General features: G+C 40.9%; 1 protein-coding gene across 1 annotated transcript; it reads left to right on the top strand.

Annotated features, from left to right (window-relative positions):
- The first annotated feature begins 4,403 nt into the window (after positions 1-4,403).
- Positions 4,404-10,594, top strand: ghsra (growth hormone secretagogue receptor a). Its single transcript, XM_060943446.1, has 2 exons — positions 4,404-5,172; positions 10,329-10,594. Exons 1-2 carry the CDS (start codon positions 4,404-4,406, stop codon positions 10,592-10,594), a joined length of 1,035 nt encoding a protein of 344 aa, XP_060799429.1.
- The last annotated feature ends 5,092 nt before the right edge of the window (positions 10,595-15,686 follow it).

Raw genomic sequence — 15,686 nt, 5'->3', positions numbered from 1 at the left:
ATGGTGCGCATAGGGTGATGCGGGCGTTTCAGTGCCTTGTTTAGATCCCTTGGATCGATACAGAGTCTGATGTCGTCTGAATTTTTCTTATGGGTTGCCACCATAGACGACACCCATTCTGTAGGCTCAGTGACAGGAGTGATCACGCCTAAATCGACCATCCGGGTTAACTCTGCTTTAACCTTGTCTTGCATTGGTACTGGGATTTTGCATGCGGGCTTTACAACTGGCTGGACCTCTGGGTCTATTTTCATTGAGTAGGTGACTGGGATCTTGCCAAGTTTGTCTTTGAAGAGGTCAGCATACTCTGAGAAAATCTGCTTTGAGAATTCTTTTCTGTCACCAATGTCTATGTGATGGACTTCTTTGTTCAGTGTGATTAAGTCTAAGCGTGGACAGTCTGGTAGGCCAAGTAGAGGTTGCACGCCTCGTTTTACTACATAGAATTGCAGGGGGTATTTTTTGCCTGCAGAGTAGCATGAGAGTGTAGCTGAAACTGCTGTGTGAATTTCCTCACCTCCGTATGCCACCAGTTTGGTTCCCTGAGATGGCTGGAGCCGTCCACTTTGTCCCAATTGTGCCAAGAGGTCGGCTGGCATGACATTGCACTTGGCACCGGTGTCAACTTTGAGCTCGACTGGTCTTCCATTGACATGCACTGTGGTGAATATGTCATTCCTGTGCAGAAGACGGGAATCAACAGTGTCTACATCCACTCCATTCACATAGAACATTTCCTCATCACTGCTGGGCGGTTGCATCTCAACCTGGTTCACTGATCTCTTTTTGAATCCACTTGTGCGTGATGACCTGCAGCAATGCTGAAAGTGATTGCGTTTTTGCATTTGTGACATTGTTGGCCATACGCAGGGCATTTATCTCTTTTTGCCTCATGGTTGCCTCCACAATTGTTGCAGTTAGTTATAGTCTTTTGTTGTGTAGCGCTCTGTTCATTGCTTGGCTTTGTCTTAAATTTCTGTGGTTGTCTTTTCTTAATTTTGTGATGCAAACTGTCCACATTCGCTGCTGCTTGTTTTGGGGCTGCTAGAGCTTTTGTGTGTTGATCTGTCTGTTCATAAATTTGGCACATTTCATTTGCTTTGGTTAATGTTAAGTCACTGTCACAAAGCAGTTGCTTTCTCATGCTGTCGCTGGTTATGTCACAGACGAGTTTGTCTCTGATAAGCTCGTCTTTGAGCTGGCCAAATCTGCAGCTCGCTGCTTTGTTTTTCAAGTCACTCACATACGACTCTATTGTTTCATCTGGTCGTTGGTTTCTAGTATTAAACTTGTGCCTTTCCATAGTTATGTTCATTTGCGGATTGCATAGTTCGCAGAATTTTCGTTTGAGGCATTCCGGATCTTCCCTCGATTCTGCTCTGGCCACGAGCCATCTGGTCTCTCCTTCCCCCGTGTACACAGCGGGTGCATAAACAAAAACACGTTCCCACTTGATGGCTTCTGAGCCGGCTAAGTTTAGCAGGATGAACGCTCAGGTTCTGGCATCCTTATCTGAATGAGCAGCTGCAATGAATATATTGTATTCCTGCTCGAACACACGCCATTTCTCGGCAATGTTTCCATTAAAAGTCAATGGTTCTGGTCTACGGAATCCTTCTGCCATGGTCGTTGACGTTACGTTGACTAGCCTTTGTTACGATAGCTGAACAACACTAGCTGGTTGCTTGCTTGCTATGTCTACAAAGCGCTGAGAAAACTTTCGCCTTACCATACTGTTGGCAGAGCTGAAGTAACCACATCTTCTGACACCATGTTTGAATATCATGTTGAATAAATGATATGAGAAACTGGGTTCAGGATTCCGTGTTGAACTTTACTTGGTCATCATCTCAGCATTACAGATATGCAGCCTGACTTCATGGCATGAAACTGGTAACTGATTCTAGAACGGGGTGGCACGGTGGTGTAGTGGTTAGTGCTGTCGCCTCACAGCAAGAAGGTCCAGGTTCGAGCCCCGTGGCCGGCAAGGGCCTTTCTGTGTGGAGTTTGCATGTTCTCCCCGTATCCGCGTGGGTTTCCTCCGGGTGCTCCGGTTTCCCCCACAGTCCAAAGACATGCAGGTTAGGTTAACTGGTGACTCTAAATTGACCGTAGGTGTGAATGTGAGTGTGAATGGTTGTCTGTGTCTATGTGTCAGCCCTGTGATGACCTGGCGACTTGTCCAGGGTGTACCCCGCCTTTCGTCCATAGTCAGCTGGGATAGGCTCCAGCTTGCCTGCGACCCTGTAGAACAGGATAAAGCGGCTAGAGATAATGAGAATGAGATGGGATGAGATTCTAGAACGTGGTCTTTTACGTGCATGCGCACTCTAGTGTTCACTGCTAACAGGTACGTGGGGAAACACATATTATTTAAACTGGTCCACAACATTACATAAATGTTCTACAAGAAGGTTCCAAAGGTTCGATTCCCTAGACCAGCAAGAATGGTTGAAATATCCTTGAGCAAGGCCCCTACTCCTCGGGCTGTTCTATGTCACTCTGGATAAAAGAGTCTGTTAAATTCCCGGGCTGGTATGTAATATGTAGGGTATATAAGCGCCTCTGTCTCCATCTAATGGTCAATATGTGTAATTACTCACTCACTCTCACTCGGCTCCTCATGCTCCCAGGCGGGTCTGTTCCTGGCAGCCTCCCAGGCGGTGGCGATGTTGAGGCCAGCAGCCTGCAGATGTGTAATTACAGTACGTGCAGATGTGTAATTACAGTATGTTTATTTTTAGATAGAAATGTTGCAATAAATTACGTACGTAAAACATCTCATCTCATTATCTGTAGCCGCTTTATCCTGTTCTACAGGGTCGCAGGCGAGCTGGATCCTATCCCAGCTGACTACGGGCGAAAGGCGGGGTACACCCTGGACAAGTCGCCAGGTCATCACAGGGCTGACACATAGACACAGACAACCATTCACACTCACATTCACACCTACGCTCAATTTAGAGTCACCAGTTAACCTAACCTGCATGTCTTTGGACTGTGGGGGAAACCGGAGCACCCGGAGGAAACCCACGCGGACACGGGGAGAACATGCAAACTCCACACAGAAAGGCCCTCGCCGGCCACGGGGCTCGAACCCAGGACCTTCTTGCTGTGAGGCGACAGCGCTAACCACTACACCACCGTGCCGCCCCTGCGTAAAACATATAAAAGAAAAAAAAAACGAACAAATTACAATTAGAAGAGTAAAGATCATCATATACATGAGAAATACAATTCTTATATAGGTAACGCACATAAATATTTAAATAATGAGGAATTACATCTGTGTTAAAGTAAATAATGTTCCAGTATGGGCAGCAGTGTGGTTTACAGAATGAGACAAATAGACCTTTTTTAATTGACATGGAACTTTTTATACAGTTATAGTACAGCTTTAAGTGTTTGACAGTGTGAAAGAATGAAGAAAGAAAATGTAGTTCAAACATAAAATAGTAAAATATTCAAATATTAATAAGCAGTGACAGAAAAAAAAACATATAATATCAAGTCAAGTCAGCTTTATTGTCAAATATGCTATACATGCTCGACAGATGACATTTCAGTCCTCTCTGACCCACCGTAGTGTTATCTCCTATTTGTCTATCTAATTGTCTGTCTGTATATTTATATATTTTTTATTTATGTACTTGTCTGTATTCTCTCTCTCTCTCTCTCTCTGTCTGTCTGTCTGTCTGTCTGTCACAGGAGTTGTGCTGGAGTACAAAGTAACCGATTTATTTATTTATTTTGAATCAGTGTTATATGGAGCCTGAATAAATAAATGAATATAATAAGTGAAATGATGTTTAATTGCAGAACTGCCTCCTTGCAGGCTGAGTGCTGGTCTCGGGAACGCGCGCGCTGGTGTCTCGGGGTCGCGCCCGCGCGCTGCATCACCTCGCGCGTCTCGCGCTGCTCTCCTCACTCACTTTCCCGCGCTTCGTCCTGACAGGAATGCGCGAGCGGCTGCTCAACTCACACACGGAGCTTCGGAGTGAGGGGAACCGGAACCGGAACCGGGACCGGCCAGCAGCTTCATCAACACGCTTCTGCTTCGCTGAGACATGTGAGTGTGTTTTGTCCATTTTGGGCGCCTCTTGTTGTTCTGTTTTGTGAAACGAGCCTTCACTGGGACGAACACTGCCGGGTTTCACTGCCACACGGAAACAAACACTGATTTTCCCGAAGGTTTGGAAAAGTTCACTACTGGAAGATAAATCTCTCGTTTTTTACTGTTAGACTCTGAGTATAAAACTAAAGTCGCCTGATAAAGATGACTATTATTTGGGTTATAAATGTCTGTTAGTGTCTGTCAGCTTTGGGGCGACATGCTGAGAGAAAAAACAACAAATTATAGCAAATTTAAAAACATTATTCAGTGACTTTTCATCATGGACGTGATGTGGATGAACCTGTCGAGCTGTTCATCAAACTGCAGTTGGGATGCTGATGCTGACGCGAATACTTCATCACCACCCGTGGCCATCTTCCCCGTCCCGGTCCTCATCGGTGTAACGGTCATCTGCGTGCTCTTCTTCCTCGCGGGAGTGGCGGGAAATTTGACCACCATCATGGTGGTGTTCAAATACAAAGAGATGCGCACTACAACCAACCTGTACCTGTCCAGCATGGCATTCTCGGACCTGCTGATCTTCCTGTGCCTGCCGTTGGACCTGTACCGGATGTGGCGGTACCGGCCGTGGACGTTGGGGAACGTGCTCTGCAAACTTTTCCAGTTCGTCAGCGAGTGCTGCACCTACTCCACCATCTTGAACATGACAGCGCTGAGTGCAGAGCGATATTTCGCCATCTGCTTCCCACTCAGGGCCAAAGTGGCAGTGACCAAGCGACGTGTACGTGGGCTCATCCTCGCACTCTGGACTGTGGCCCTGTGCAGCGCCGGACCCGTGTTCGTGCTGGTGGGCGTCGAGCATGAAAACGGCACTGACTGGCGTGAGACGAGCGAGTGCAAAGCCACAGAGTATGGTGCACGCACAGGCCTGCTGAGCGCCATGGTGTGGGTCTCCAGTGGGTTTTTCCTGCTGCCCGTGTTCTGCCTGACCGTGCTCTACGGACTGATTGGCCGCAAACTCTGGAGGAGGAAGAGGAGGAGGAGGGACAGGATGAAGATCAGGGACAGCAGCAACAGGCAGACTATCAAGATGCTTGGTGAGTGTGTGTGTGTGTGTGTGTGTGTGTATTACTTACAGTCACACTGGCGAGTGTGAAAGCAGCAGGTCATTTGTTCAGTTTCTGTACAGTCTGTGCTCTATACAAATTAGATCCAGTGTAAAGAAGTCTTTATCCAGTAATTCAGCACAGGCGTAACTCATCACGTGTTACCTGCTGGTTCAGCCTGACTTCATAGCGGACATTCGGCCACGCCCCCGCTGCCACAATAGGTTAGATAATTTTATTGAGAAGTGTAACTTGTTGACCAACAGTCAGCATGGATTTAGAACAAACACATCAACATCTATGGCATTCATAGAGTTAATAGAAGAAATAACTATTTGTACAGAAAAAAAAGTATGCATTGGGAGTATTTATAGACTTAAAAAATTATCCGATACAAGTAATTATGAAATATTACTCAATAAAATGAAAGGCATGGTATCGGAGGGGTTGGGTTGAATTTGTTGAAAAGGAAATGGACAACCATCATAGCTGTTGACCCCAAAATGAAAAAAGAAGTGAGAAAGCCGGGGTCCAGGGGCTGCACGTCCCGGTCAGGTCCAGGGCGAGGCCCTGGTGGGGGGTCTCAGGGGACGAAGCCTCTCAGCTGAAAACAGTTTTGCGAACTTTAAGAGGGGATTGGTGGCTTCAGGATGAATATTTAGTTTTCACCTTCTTGTTGCTATTAATGAAAAAACAAAAAAAAGTCTTCATGAGGACACCACATATATTAACAAAACAATGCCAGGTAAACAATAACACATTTCAACATGACCATGAAATGAAAGCTGTGCAATGATCACATTTCAAAAAGCTTTCACCACAAAACTACATCTGCAGGTCGCTTCACAGGAAAACAGGAAACACAATTTGTGTTGCCACCGAGTCATTTCTACATCAGGGTTTTAACTGATAACCAACAACAGTACCAGCGTGATCACCTCAGGAACCCATACCGAGAAATATAGATTAATAACACAGCTAACACAAAAATTGTTTCCACACATATAATAAATTATTAGAAAGATAATATTAAAGGAATATAAAATTAGTGAATTACTCAAAGTAATACCATCACCAACAATCCCAAAACCATTATGACAATGATACAGTGCCTTACAAAAGTATTCATACCCCTTGAACTTTTTCACATTTTTCCACCTTACAGCCACGAACTTAAAAGTTTTTTATTGAGATTTTATGTGATAGACCAACACAGAGTAGCACATAATTGTGAAGTGAAACGAAAATGATAAATGGTCTTCAAAATTTTAAACAAATAAAAATCTGAAAAATGTGGTGTGCATTAGTATTCACCCCCTGTACTCTGATACCTCTAAATACAATCCAGTGCAATCAATTGCCTTCAGAAGTCATCTAATTAGTTAATAGAGTCCTACTGTGTGTAATTTACTCTCAGCATAAATACACTTGTTCTGTGAAGGCCTCAGTGGTTTGTTAGAGAACACTGAAGAACAAACAGCATCATGAAGACCAAAGAACTCACCAGACAGGTCAGGGATAAAGTTCTGGAGAAGTTTAAAGCAGGGTTAGGTAATAAAAAAATATCCCAAGCTCTGAACATCTCAAGAAGCACTGTTCAATCCATCATTCAAAAATGGAAAAAGTATGGCACAACTGCAAACCTACCAAGACATGGCCGTTCACCTAAACTGACAGAGCGAGCAAGGAGAGCACTGGTCAGAGAAGCAGCCAAGAGGCCCATGATCACTCTGGAGGAGCTGCAGAAATCCACAGCTCAGGTGGGAGAATCTGTGCACAGGACAACTATGTCGTACACGCCACAAATCTGGCCTTCTTGGAAGAGTGGCAAGAAGAAAGCCATTGTTGAAAGACAGGCATAAGAAGTCCCGTTTGCAGTTTGCCAGAAGCCATGTAGGGGACACAGCAAACATGTGGAAGAAGGTGCTTTGGTCAGATGAGGCCAAAGTTGAACTTTTTGGCCTAAATGCAAAGCGCTATGTGTGGCGGAAAAGTAACACTGCTCATCACCCTGCACACACCATCCCCACTGTGAAACATGGTGGTGGCAGCATCATGCTATGGGGATGCTTTTCTTCAGCAGGGACAGGGAAGCTGGTCAGAGTTGATGGGAAGATGGATGGAGCTAAATACAGGGCAATCCTGGAAGAAAACCTGTTGGAGGCTGCAAAAGACTTGAGACTGGGAAGGAGATTCACCTTCCAGCAAGACAATGACCCTAAACATACAGCCAGAGCGACAATGGAATGGTTTAGATCAAAGAATATTCATGTGTTAGAATGGCCCAGTCAAAGTCCAGACCTAAATCCCATTGAGCATCTGTGGCAAGACTTGAAAATTGCTGTTCACAGACGCTCTCCATCCAGTCTGGCTGAGCTTGAGCTATTTTGCAAAGAAGAATGGGCAAAAATTTCAGTGTCTAGATGTGCAAAGCTGGTAGAGACATACCACAAAAGACTTGCAGCTGTAATTGCAGCACAAGGTGGCTCTACAAAGTATTGACGCAGGGGGGCTGAATACTAATGCACACCACATTTTTCAGATTTTTATTTGTGTAAAATTTTGAAGACCATTTATCATTTTCGTTTCACTTCACAATTATGTGCTACTCTGTGTTGGTCTATCACATAAAATCTCAATAAAAAAACTTAAGTTCGTGGTTGTAAGGTGGAAAAATGTGAAAAAGTTCAAGGGGTATGAATACTTTTGCAAGGCACTGAATATTAACAACTTCCAATTATATAGTTATAGATTTATACATTTATGTGCTTATTTTTTTTTTATTCCCTGTCACCAACACAGACTCGCTTAACTACTACTGTAACAATAATAAACATAAACACACCAAACACAGCATGCAGAGTTCCTGCTGGGAAAATATATTTGGCGATACATTTATGAGAACATATCTGTGGAACAGTTCAAAATAAGCTTTATTTTATTTTAACTTTGCAACTTTTCAAATAAATCTAGTTGAGCTTAGATTAACTGAAACAAGGCACGTTTAACTTTTTTTCAAACACGATAAAATATAAAAATATCCCTTCTCACTGACAGAAGTCTGTGCTGCAAACGCGATCAAGAGTGATCCTGATGACTATCTTGCTTTTTCAAGATCTTTATGAGAGTTTCTTCGCGTGTGAAGTTCAACATCTCAAAGGTCTTGGTGTTTACAGCTGATCCTCCTGTTGCACACAGTGCATCGGAAACGGTGCTTGCTCGCCGAATCAGCGGTAACGCATGGGTAGATTTTGGTCCAGTTGGAATTAAACTTCGTATCATACTTAGCTGCACCTTGATACTTGGAAATTTTCTGGGGCTTTTTTAGAACTTGGAGGGCCCTCTGATCCAGAATTGCTGTCACTCATTTTTGCCACGTGCGTCTTTCCCGCCAGTAACACGGAAATGATGAAGACAAAGTAAGACGCGATTTTATTGGTCAACTTCCTGCAGTCAACCAGTCACAAATGTCCTTTCAAAAGCTCTTTCCCTGGGCTTCTGGAAACACGATATCGTGTACATAGCAGACATTGCATGCATTGGTGCATTGATAATGCTTTGCTTTCCATGAATATATTTTTTTCTGAAAAATCATGGGAATTTGATAGTGGAAGCGTGAGCACGTGATTCAGTGCAAAAAATTGTGAGTCTCATGGCAAAGTCGTGAGAGTTGACATGTCTGAACAATTTGTACAAATAGGCAATTATAAATCAACATTCATGGATATTACTTGCGGAATCCTACAGGGGTCAGTATTAGGCCCAATATTGTTTATTTTGTACAGAAATGACGTATTTTATCAAAACTAATAATGAAACTCGTTTTACTTGGGGACAACACTCATATTTTTTTGTTCTGGGGGAATTTGCAGCAGCTTACTGAGGTAATCACGTCTGAAATGAATAAATTAAAATGGTGATTAGACAAAAACAAACTATCATTCAATTTTGATAAGCCAAGCTTATGCTATTTGGGAATCTCAAAATAAACAATAATTGTCATATAGAAAGAGTGGATGGATGGATGGATGTTGATTGTTCATTGGTTGATATTAATTGCACTGTTTGTTTTCTTACTTACCGTACATGTTTTTTTCTTTTTAACATGATCAAAACTAACTAGCTAACTAATGATCCTGTTGTATATGACCTCTCGTTAAATGTGTTTAGAGACATTAGGAAGAAAAATAAAGCTTGGAAGGAAGGAGCAGAGCTCTTTGGTGCCTTTGGTGAGTGTACATAGCTCGTAGCTAGTACAGTGAGCTTGCTTTGCTAATCTAATCTGAGAACCATGCTAGTATGAGGCTGAGCATGTAACATTAATGCATTTTAAACAAAACTGATGCAACAATACACAGGCCACACCCACAAGCAGCAACAGGAGCAGTCATTACATGCCCACAAGAGACAAATGACAAGAACATATGGTGTGTGTGGGGGTGCAATTTATCAGCTCCACCTACCACACATAAGTATATAAAAGTATTGGCACCCTTCTACCCCTCACTTTGTGCTGACGTCTTCCCTATTAGAAAACATTTTCTGATTTTCACACCTTTATTTGTTTAATTATTATACAGCAAACAGTAGTTCAGCAGTCGAAACTTGCAGATCCTCCCGTAACATGATAAACTAGCGAATGACAGGAAATGAACAACTGCTACAAATACAGTACAGTTCGCTAAAATATAATGATGGGTGATGACACCAAAGGGCGTCCTGACCAAGATGTTTGTCAGGGTTTGTTTTTTCAACTACATGGGGCTACTCAAAGAGACAGAATCCTTTGAAGGATACGGATACAAAAGCTGCTACATCCAGCATGAAACACAGCTCAAATGTGCACTGTGAGACAAATGTCCACTGTGCTCTTTTCACAGAGGGGATGACAAAATGTCCAGAGCAAGAGATGAGCTACAATCAGTACTTAACATCAGAAGAAAAATACATATCAAAAACAGACAGTGAGCAGAGTTTTGAGTTGGTTAATGGCGAATAGAAAAAGATCATTGGTGACCACCATGTCAGTGAGTGATAAAATGAAAATCTGACAGTCCAGATGAACAGTCAGGTCTATATCGCAGGTGTGATGCTACCTGTGTGTAAGTATGAGTGTGTTTGAGCTGTTTCTCCTTTTCCCCACTTAGCTGTGATGGTGTTTGCCTTCGTACTCTGCTGGCTCCCGTTCCATGTGGGTCGTTACCTGTTCTCGGCGTCACCCGAGGCGTTCGCATCCCCATTGTGGTCTCTCATCTCTCAGTACTGCAGTCTCGTCTCCTTCGTCCTTTTCTACCTCAGCGCTGCCATTAACCCCATCCTCTACAACGCCATGTGTAAGAAGTACAGGAACGCCACACTGCGTCTCTTCAGCCACAGCTCACCAAGCTTCACCGAATCCAGCATCAGCTGCTGACACCAAACATATTTGGCTCCTAGTGTAAGCCTGTAACACGCCAGGGATGATATGTCAACATAATGAAATACTGCAATGTGAGATATGGTGGTACGTTCCCACCTCACAGCTCCAGGGTTCAATCCTGAGCTCAGTGTGGAGTTTTGTTCTCACCTTGAGTTTCCTCTGTGTTCTCTGGTTTCCTCCCAGTAGATGGATTGGGAATCCCGAATTGTCCCTCGGTCTGAATATATGTATGGTTCCCTGAGATGAACTGGCATCCCATTCCAGATGTTTTCCCAGCTCACACTCCATTTCTCGTGGAATGAGCTCTGGAGCCAGTGTAACCCTGAGCAGAATAAAGTGCTCACGGAAGATGAAAGAATCAGTGAAATATTCTGCACACACCATATTCCTACCCTGGATTCTTCAAATTTTGCCATACATATCAAGTGTGTGTGTGTGCTGCATATATCCATACTGGAGGAGGAGATGTCAGCTGTTCTCAGGTTTTTTTGTCTAAATTGAAAAGCTTGTAGCCATTTTCTCAAGTCACTTTAATTCAGCTCCATTTAATTGTATTGTTTATACATTTCCAATTTGGTATCAACTAAAAAACAACTATACTACTATATTATACACCACTCTGCTGTTGTGTTCTGGACTCTGATTGGTCAGAAGGTGTTGATTTATTTTCTAGGTTTATATTAGTCTACTTGTCCCTTCTGTTATCGTTTCTATGGTAACAACTCATTCACAGGGACTTATATTTAATATTTTTTGCCAAAGATGAAGTGAATATCAGTGAGTAATATCTGAGATGAAGTCAAGGTCGAGGTTATTATTCAAATAATATTGGCCGGCACTTTTTCGTGGTCTATCAGATATATTCCATTCATCTAGGATGATACTGAATGAGTTGAAGACAAGTAGTTGAATGGAATATATCTGATAGACCATGAAAAAAGTTATTATTATTATTATTATACGTTCCTTTCAGGTGTTCAACGCGTCTTTGTCTTTCAAAATTCTCCCAAAATCTTCCGTATTTTTTGTAATGAAGCAAACCTGGCGGCCATGTTTGTTTGCAAATTGTTGCAGTTGTTCGCTAGCATGGAAGTTCTATCTCCGATGTGTGACGTCATGTTGCCTTGACAACCATACAATATCATAAACCATATTCAACGCTCATCCTCCATTGGGTAGAGTGATTTAATACACATAGGGTAAGTGATATGTTAACAATATTGCATGCTATCAAACCAAATGAATGAAACCCGCTAGAAGGGAATAGAACACAAGCTTTAATTCCATCGAAAAAGTGTCCTGTGTGGATAATAATCACTGATATTCACTGACTCTGAGGTGGATAATTATTTTAGTATAAATACACAGGTGATTATTTAAAAAATAATTAAATCACAATTCCACCTTACCTTTTGAATAATTTTAGATCAAACTTTGGAGCATCTTTAGTGCTTTTAGGAACAGCATTTTCTTTCATTATTTGTAATTCTTCCTGACTTACGGTGATGAAGTGATCCACTGCCATTTTGCCGAGTCGCTCGAGGTGATTATCGAGAAATAATAATAAGAATTTCTCGACCAATCAGCACGCATGATTTCTGATAATCACCTGCGTATTTATACTAACAAAAATTGTTGATATGGTGAAGTTTTCCTCAAGTAAGGAGGCTATTTTTATTTTTATGGAAGGAGTCTCCACTTTGGTAAAGCTGTAACTTTAAGTTTTCGGATATCTTCAGGACAGTGGAGTTTACGCTTCTTTGCGGTTTCTCGGTAACATGAAAAGCTGTGTTTGCTTTTTTTTCTGATTTATTAACTTCAAGAGAGAAAAGAGGGGCTGGTGAGGGAATGGCTGTTTATAGCTGCTATAACATTATTTTATTTTAATCATCCATCTCTCACACACACACACACACACACATATTGTACATATTGATGGAGAAAATGTAATGTTGCCTTATATTAATACAAATCATGGGGACAGAGTAACTGTAGAAACTGCAGTGTCGCTTCGCACCTTACAAAGGGAAATGTGAGAGTGCTGCACTTTATTTAGCAACAAACCTCAGAACCATGTTTTTTTCTTCACATTTCTTCATGAGAACAATCTGTATGCATGCCATGCTTTATGAATGAATGAATGGTTTAGAAAATGGATAAAATTACATTCTCGTTTTAAAAATCAGTTAATTTAAAAACATTGGAACTGGAAGAATACGGAATTTATTTCACTGTGTAATTTATGTCACTTTTGAACTTTTTTCCTCATAAAAATTAATCGTCCACCATCTACAGTGTGCTTTAAATTAATAATGAAAAATTATTGCAGCATCACTGCCATCCCTGAGTCCCTTCTGAATCCTTATCGAGTGTGGAAGAGGCTGGATTGGATAAAAGGGAGTCATGTGATGTGATGAAAATGAAAAGCAATTGGAGGGATATTTTTAAATTCTACAATTTAAACCTGCCGATTTTTCTTTGTGTCATTTATAAATTATGTGGCTTCAGAGAGTTAACACTAACGTCACTGTTTAGATATATCTCGTTTAAATTCAGTTTAACTCATTTAGATACAGTGGATAATATCCTATCTATCTATCTATCTATCTATCTATCTATCTATCTATCTATCTATCTATCTATCTATCTATCTATCTATCTATCTATCTATCTATCTCTTTTTCCACCCTGAAATATAAATCTGATCTTTTCCCCATCGTTCCTTTTGTATCACTTTTCATAATCATGTCTGTTATTTTTCTGTTCAATTTTTTCTTTCCTTTTTTCTTCAAAAAACTAAAAAAAACTCAGTGTTGTTATGTTGAAGTATTTTTTTTTAATTTATGCATCCTTAACCCAAATCCATAAAACCTTTTTAAATTATGATATGCAAGTCATCTCATCTCATCTCATTAATATTTCTGTCAAATGTAAATATGTATTATTTCTAAAAATAAATTTAGTAAATATTGCAAATTGTTATGTATCATGTATATCACATACTATGTATATATAATGTGAATAGGCATAAATTATGTAAATATGCACAGAGTAATAAAAATATGCAAACTGTATGAACCGGCATGTTCCTTGTGGGTGTGAAAATGAGGTGTGCTGATCGTTTTTGTGAAAACCCCACAAGGTGATGCAGGATGCAAAGCAAGGGGTCTTGAACCACATTGAATGAAGGGGTTTATTTTGCCATAACGACCGTCTCACTGTATGACATGGCTAATGATTACATGGGTACTTACAGAAGAAATCAGTAAAATATTGACACAAAATTATTTATTTAAAAATGTTTTGATTGATAGACTGTATATAATGCCTTTTTTCATCGACTGATCTGAACAGTGTTAAAGGTCATTGTCTCTAGCAATCACTACACAAGAAATAAAAGTTTTGTCATGCTTTTTATTTTACTGAGTGTTCTATATCACTTCATTTCTGACTGATATTAAATGACGAAGTTTACCAAGGTCAATTCCAGTCATCTGTCTGCCTCAGGCTGCAAGTTTGGCATTGATCACAATCCATTCCCACTAAGAAGTGTACCTGAAGCAGTGTTTCCCCAGAAAAAAAATTAAAGCCCTAAATTCTGGCATGATAAAACACAGACAATTGAGCGCCAACAGCGCGAAGCGAAACTAGGGGGGTGTGGGGGCATGCCCCCCCCCGGGGAAATTTTTTGAAAATCGATGCTCTCAGGTGCATTTTCAGGGTCTCTGAGAGGTTTTAGATCCGTGATGATTATAGGATAGATTTTAACAGTGCTTCAATGATTTCTGACCTGAATAGTATTAATGTAAACACATTTGAAATTTCACCTTAAAGTTCAACATGCAAGTTAATCTGTTTTGTTATAGATTACTGAGGTATACGATAGATTTTAAAATCTACAGGGATCCCTTAATTATCTATGATCAAGTAATGTTGTAACAAAAATGTGCATGAAAATATGACCAGCGGTTTGCTCCGTCTTATGCAACCCAATGAAGAGAATCGATCATCATGACCTCCTGTTGATCACAAAGGGATCTGAACCGAAGACCTGCCACCTTAAAATAAGTTGCTGTATTACTATAACTGTAATGATTTAGAATGTTTCTGATGCAATTACCGTAATATATGTAGAACTAAGATGCACTGAAAAGAAAAGTAAGGCAACTGCATATTATAAAGTTTAAATTTTGGCACTTTATTAAATGGACTAGATTAAGATTAAAACATATTTAAAGGAAAAGAAAACTTAATTCATACATTTAAGTTTGCAGAAAGATTATGTATTTATAAAAACATTCATGAAGAGAATTTGTTAATAAGTGTCAAATGCAGCATAATTTTGAATAATAATAATGATAAGCGTATTTGGCAGTGTGATGTCACTGTGAGCCTTTAACAAAAGAATAATCCGGAGCCGCCTTTTGTTAAATGGATCCCAGTGACATCACACTGCCAAAACTGCTTATGATTATTATTTGAAATGATGCTACATTTGACACATTTGGACAACTTCACTTGATGAGAGTGTTTATAAGTACATAATCTTTCTGCAAACCCAAACGAATGAATGAAGTTTTCTACTCCTTTAAAGCAGATTAATTCTCCTTGGCTTTTGCTTGGCCCGATGTTGGGCGACCCTCTCATAGTCCATCTCGCTGTCATCCATGCTGATGTGGATCAAATTGTCCAGCGAGTCTCCTAGCTTATTAAAATCAGTCGGCTTTGTCCGTCTGGTGGGGGACAACATTGGCAGCCAATGAGATCGCTTATAATGAATCGGAAAATTCCGGGATGTCTGACGTTTTCTTTCGATATTTTTATTGGACGGTTTGAACATGTGATCTTGACGTAGCCAACAGATTACAGTTTGTTTACATCATACCACGCGGACATATTACTTTGATAGAATCAGCACAAACATTGGAAAAAAAGGCAGCTTGTTTAACACAAATATCAATCAGTATGTAAATGGATCTGTTATTTGCTCTCCTATGTATCGAGTTACTTGTCGGTAGGAAATTTTAATGTATCGGTATAAATCTAAGCGTATCGGATTTTAACTAAAGTGACTAAGTGTATCGGC

Source organism: Neoarius graeffei, chromosome 17, assembly GCF_027579695.1.
Source record: "Neoarius graeffei isolate fNeoGra1 chromosome 17, fNeoGra1.pri, whole genome shotgun sequence".
NCBI classification, from domain to species: domain Eukaryota; kingdom Metazoa; phylum Chordata; class Actinopteri; order Siluriformes; family Ariidae; genus Neoarius; species Neoarius graeffei.
This window is presented reverse-complemented; position numbering and strand designations above follow the sequence as displayed.

Excerpts from the sequence above, each read along its gene's own strand:
- ghsra (XM_060943446.1), top strand. The coding sequence starts at position 4,404 with ATGTGGATGAACCTGTCGAGCTGTTCATCAAACTGCAGTTGGGATGCT. Across the intron at positions 5,173-10,328 it reads GCAGACTATCAAGATGCTTG|CTGTGATGGTGTTTGCCTTC; the intron begins GTGAGTGTGTGT and ends TTCCCCACTTAG.